At 40.8% G+C, this 6,212-nt stretch overlaps 1 protein-coding gene across 1 annotated transcript; it reads right to left on the reverse strand.

Annotated features, from left to right (window-relative positions):
* Positions 1–342: 342 nt before the first annotated feature.
* On the reverse strand, positions 343–5,960 carry LOC122322845. Its single transcript, XM_043216230.1, has 2 exons — positions 5,673–5,960; positions 343–1,710 (listed from the first exon to the last, which is right to left on the reverse strand). Exons 1-2 carry the CDS (start codon positions 5,958–5,960, stop codon positions 343–345), a joined length of 1,656 nt encoding a protein of 551 aa, XP_043072165.1.
* Between the last annotated feature and the right edge of the window lie 252 nt (positions 5,961–6,212).

Genomic DNA, 6,212 nt, shown 5'->3' on the forward strand with positions numbered 1-6,212 from the left:
ATAGTATGGTGCGCATTGGCATCACATCCGATGAGCACCGGCATCTTCTCTCTCCTGCAGTAATCCACCAGCTCTCAACTTCTGGTGGTGGGCAGGGTGCATCCCCTGCGAAGTATGCACGATGACCATAGAGACCGCGCTGCTGGGTGCTGGATCTCTCCGATCCCAGATTACCTTTGAGTCGACTGTGAACAGGCCCTTGATGCCATCGTTCACCCTCGGCTCCTGTACCAGGGCCAGCCCAAGGTGTTTGTTGGTAAACATCCTTGCTAAGACCGCCGAGGCTGCCTTAGCTCGGTGGATGTTTACCTGAGCCAGCCCTGTGTTGATGCCCCTTGACATCTACTTCTGGGGAGGCTCCAGCTGACACGGTGAATGGTGCCCGGAGCCGTCCCCGTCACCGCTGCTCGACATAGTGACGTCAGCTGCAGCTGCATCCTGCAGCTCCTCCTCCAGCTCCTGCGAGGACATGGGGATATCGTCGTCCCCCAGCATCTCCTCCTGGCAGAGCGTCGCATCTGCCAGTTCTTCGTCATCTTCGAGGTCCTCCGACGGGTCGGTGGGCTGCGCAGTCGGACTGCCCTGCTCCGGGGCAGGAGTGTCCGATGTGGTGGTGTTGCCCACCGAGACATCCTCCCTGCCCGTTGGAGCAGGTTGGGGCCTTTCTCCAGTCTTCTTCTTCAGTCCGCTTACGGGGATGGTCCCGTAACGGAAGAAGACCTGGTGCCCCTTCTCCACAATTACATTCTTGGATAGTTCATCTATCCCGATCACCAGGAGGGCTTCTCCACCCTCGTTCCTCCTGGAGATCATCTTCCAGGTGTCGGTCTCGATCCTGTTCTGGTTCCTCAGCAGAACCAACAGGGATTCGGTAGACCGAACTGCACTCCTGGGGCAGAACAGCGTGATACAGTGGGGCGACGGTATGTCGTCCCCCACCTTGCACTCGTGCCCCTTGAGGCCCTTCCACGATTGTAGCCTCGAAGTTGCGATCCTTAGCCAATCGGCTGAGGTCTCATCGGAGCATTCAATTACCAGGAATCCAACCCGGAAGTGAATGCCCACGAATGAGACCGTGACATCTCCATCAGACGCAATGACTTCGTCAATGATGGCCTCTTCCAACACAGATAAATCTCCGTGACTGAGCATGACCCGTGGGAAGCCCACGGGCAACACAGCCACCTTTACCTTTTTTGCCATGTCTGCATAGGACAGGCGAGGCTCGGTGGGTGTCGGCGAGCTGGGCTTCGTGGCCGCTGCACGCGATGTGCTTGGGCGCAGGTCCAGATTACCTGCCCCATTGTTCTTCAGCACCTTTGCCGCTGCCGAGCCGCGGGCAGCGCTCACAACCCCCGAGCACATCCTCTTGGGGGTGGCCACCGGATGTGTGAGACTGCTGCTCCGCCTTTTCGAGGCTGGCGCGGGTGCTGCAACCTCCTCCCTGGGCTCTTTCATCTTTTTCAGGGCTTCATCGGGACTGAGTCCCTGCTGTAGGTACCACTTGACCCTTGAATCGCAGAGATTTCTCCGGTTCGGGTCATCCAGCCCACCGTGTTGACCCCTTGGTGGCAGGAGCTCTCCCCTCCTCTTTGGGCGCTGAGCGCCTTGCCTCGTGTTGGGTGCGGTGGACGTGTTACAAGTTGTTGTAGATGAGTTTCCCAAATGGCAACGTGCCTTGCAAAAGTCCCCAGACAAAAACACGACAATCTAATCGGAATCGGAGGAAGCCAATCGCATTGTTTCAGCTATGCAAACAGCTCGCTGAGGTAAGCAAAAGAATTGAATTTGATTTGATTTGATTCCATCGAGTCACACACACATTTGCAGCTTGAGGCGCCACCTGAGCAGTGTCAAATGAGTAGCAGCAGCAAAAACAACAAAAAGACGAGCAAAGTTGCATTCACACTTCATTGCTGAGCAGCTGGTTGAAGATGCAGAAATTATGCTTGACACCATACCAATCCATACCAGTGGTAAATAATCAAGCGCTGGAGGATGTCAGCGATTCAAATCCACCGAAGCAAGTGCATTTTAGCAGGAAGAAGTAGAAGCAAACTCAATATCAAATATTTAACTAAACAAAAGTAACACTCTAGTTTTTAAGCAGAACAATATCAAATATTTCATGTTTCAGTTGTAACAGTTGCTATAATAGAATATAAATTAATTTTAGTATTTTCACAAATAAAATGATTTGTTTTTCGTATTTTATCCGTTGCTCTTCTCTGGTCACACTGACAGCAGTGTGGCGCCCTTTGCGTAATTTTATGCTAAATACATGTATGTTCTCGTATCCTGGAAATGCTTCAATGCTAATCGATACGAAAAATGTGCCTATTCGGCATCCTTAAGGAACTAGCCGAGTTATGGCTTACCTCATCAATCGCCACTTAAGACTTTAGACCGTAAAAATACTGGGCCAATAATAACTTGAAAAATTGATCTAGCCGCATCCTTGACTCCCCCAATGAGAAACAGAAAGTCACATTTTGTTATACATTTGTTTTGTTTTTGTTTTATTCTTTTTTTCTTGTTTGTTTGTATTTGTTTTTATTTTTGTTTTGTTTGCTTTTTAATATGTTGTATTTAATTTTATATTATTATTTGTAAGCTTAACTTAAGGCATAAAGTTACAAACTAAAACTTAAGTGCTACACATAATTTTTTCTTTTTGTTTTTATCAATCATAAATCAGCTCTAGCCCAACGCGCCCTGCTGCGCATATTATTTGTATTATTATTATTATCATATATGTGGTGTTCATATATATTTGTTGTTGTTTTTTTTTGTTTTTGCTTTATTTAAATTGTCTGTCAATCATGCATTCAAAACTGTTTTTGTTCTTTTATTTTATATCCAAACAGAAAACCGAACTTAAAAGGAAAAAAGAATAAATTAACGAGTTGGTTGAAATTATCGACTTTGTTGCTGTTACTTTTTTTTATCGTTAATACGTATTATTATATTCGTTTTGCATATTTTTTGTTTTTATGTTTGTTAGACATACATTATCATTATCATTATCTTTTTCGCGATCCATCAGCTGCTGCTTTCATAATTGTTTTTTCTTCATTTTTTTTTTACTTTATTTTTTCTTGCTTTTAAAATTCGGTTATTTAATTTTTGGGCTGGCATATATATGTAGATATATATGGGTATATATAGATATATATATATATGCATGTGTATGTATTTATGTGTATAATTTATGATCCTGGACTCTGGATTCATTGTATTTAAACGGCTCTGTCCTTAGGTCAATGAGTACATGGGGTCCAATGGTCTCTAATACATACATATGTACTCACACACACACACACAACCGCACACACACAGACACACACACACATATACACATACATACACACACATATACACATACATACACACACATATACACATACACATACCATTGTTGTATAATTTTTTCACTCTCTCTCTCTATATATGTCCCATATTGAATGTGTTTACATATTTATTATTTATATATATATATATATTCAGATTTATATATATATTCACAAAAAAAAAATGGGGACATGCTCTTAACTTAAACGCTGTCGCAGTGGCTAACAGCCCTTGCAACAGTTGCATGTGTTGCGTGTGTGTGTATTATTTTTGTTTGTATATATATATATATATATAAATATGTATATATATACATATATATATATATATATATATATATATACATAAGTATATATATACGATTTGTATTATTATTTTGTAGATCCGTTTCAATGAATTTGCCGTTTATATATATTTATATATAGGTATATATTCATATTTATATACATACACATACATATGCACGCATATCTATACACATAAGTTTCCGTTAATATTTTACAAATTTCTGTTGAATAAGTCTTAGCGTTTTGTTGTTGTTTTTACTTCCTTTTTTGTTTTGTTTTGTTTTTTAGTTACATTGTATATTAAAAATATTTAATTTTGTAAATTGTTTTCTTATTTCTTGTTTTTTTTTTTGTTGTTGTAATTTTGCGTTTTGCATTTGCATGTAAAAAATAAGTTAAAAAAAAACGTAATTCAGTAAATTAGCTAAACACTAAAACTGTTTTTTTTTTTTGTTGTTTTTGTTTTTATTTTTGTTGTATGTAAGACATATGATTGTTATATAAAAAAATATGCATATGTTTATAATAATAATAATCATAATATTGTATATATACACATATCGGCATACATATAGAATTATTTGTTTTGTTTTGTTTTGTTATTTTTGTTTCTTGTTCACTTACATAATCATTATAATAATTAAACGTATATATTTCAATAGCATATATTAATATTTATATTCATAATTGCATACTCACATATATCTTAGACGCATATGCTTTCATAAGTTTGTAAAAAAAAAACAATAATCAATTTATGAAACATAAATTAAAACTTACACATAAAAAAACCAAAAAAAAAAAAAAAAAGTAGATTGGTAAAAAAGTAGTTGTACTTATAAATAATGTTTAGTTTTTATTTTTATGAAATTTACAAAATATTGTTTAAATAATTGGTTTTGCAGTACTATAACTAATTTATATATATTTACTTGTTTTTCATTTATTTATGATTACTTTTATTTTTTAATTTTTTTTTGTTTCGATTTTTTCTCTTTTCTAAGAACAGCCCAACAGTGTTTTTTTATTTTTAAATTTATTTTTAATATATTTTTCGTATGTATGTCATAGTTTCATCTTCTTTATATATATATATATATATGTATGTATATATATATATACACATATTTGTCACTACATTTTACTTTTCTTTCTCATATTTTCGACTCAAGTTTTGAGGTTAGGTTTACGCTTGGGTTGTAAATCATAACAAAATGCAAGTAACTAAAACAATAATGTTGGAATCCAAGAACAATAACAAAGACAGTGAGGGTTGCACACACACACACAGAGAGAGTGGGGGAGAGAGAGCGAGAGAGAGAGGATGAAATACGAGTACAGCGTTTACATTGATCTTAAAGTTGTCTATAGGCTTATGCGTGCAGTGTAGTGGACCGGGAGGGGAGTGGAGTGGAGGGGAGGGGAGGATGGAGGGATGCTTCTCTTTTTTTTGTGAACGTGCACATATGCAACCTATATATATATATATACATATATATATAGTATAATTTTGGATGTTTTGCTTGCCTCTAGCTACAGTTTCAATGCCTCTTTCCTCTCTCTCTCTCTCTCTCCCGCTCTCTCTCTCTTTCTCACTCTTATTGCAGCTCTTATGCATTTGTCTCTCTCTCTTTCTCTCTCTCTCTCTTTGCTTGCATTTGTTCTCTCTCTCTCTTTCAGAACAGTGCTTTTAACATTTACAATTTACTCGATTAGCTTCGTGTTGTGTCCTGTACACAGATACATATATACACATATATCTGCCTATATATATATATATATATATTGTTGATCTCTCTCCGTCTCTGTTTGCCATATGTATGCTTAGTAGTAGCCGTGACCAGGACCAGGTCCGCTTGCATAATGATGCGCAGCTGCAGCGGCGGCAGCGGCTGCTGCTGCTGCTGGATCCGTGTAGTGCTGTGGACTAGCATAGAGTGCACGATGTTGTTGTTGTTGTTGTTGTTGCTGCTGCTGCTGCTGCTGCTGCTGATGATGATGATGATGTTGTTGTTGCTGTTGTTGTTGTGCCACCGATTGCAGCGGTGGCGGCGGCAGCAATGGCAGCAACGCCGTCGGCTGATAATGCGCTTGATGATGGCGTGATGATGACGATGCTGCTGACGACGATGACGACGATGATGGCGATAAGGATAACGTTGGCTGCGGCTGCGGCTGCGACTGTGGCAGATGATGACGTCGATAGCCGGCACTAGTCCACGTAATCTGCTGCTGCTGCTGCTGCTGCTGTTGGTAGGCGTTGGCTGCGCTGTGTGAATTAGCTGCTGGAGGCGCCGTCGCTGCTGCCGTCAGAGTTCGCATGCCGGACGACGACGCCTGCAGTCACAACTAATCTTCGTCGCTGAGCGCCTCATATTTGGAGGACAGCAGCGGCTTTGGTTCACTGGTAGCGGCTGCTGCAGCTGCCGCAGCCGCAGCTGCTGCCAAAACACTTGCATTCATTTGCCCGCTGCTGCCGACGCCGACGCCAACGCCGCCGCCAACGCCACCGCCGCCGCCCGCAGAGCCACCAACACCGCCACCGCCGCTGCCGGCACCGCCGCCGCCAACTGA

Source organism: Drosophila grimshawi, unplaced genomic scaffold (genome assembly GCF_018153295.1).
Source record: "Drosophila grimshawi isolate 15287-2541.00 unplaced genomic scaffold, ASM1815329v1 contig_848, whole genome shotgun sequence".
NCBI classification, from domain to species: Eukaryota; Metazoa; Arthropoda; class Insecta; order Diptera; family Drosophilidae; genus Drosophila; species Drosophila grimshawi.

Excerpts from the sequence above, each read along its gene's own strand:
- LOC122322845 (XM_043216230.1), bottom strand. The coding sequence starts at position 5,960 with ATGCGAACTCTGACGGCAGCAGCGACGGCGCCTCCAGCAGCTAATTCA. Across the intron at positions 1,711-5,672 it reads CGCCGCCACCGCTGCAATCG|ATTGTCGTGTTTTTGTCTGG; the intron begins GTGGCACAACAA and ends GATTCCGATTAG.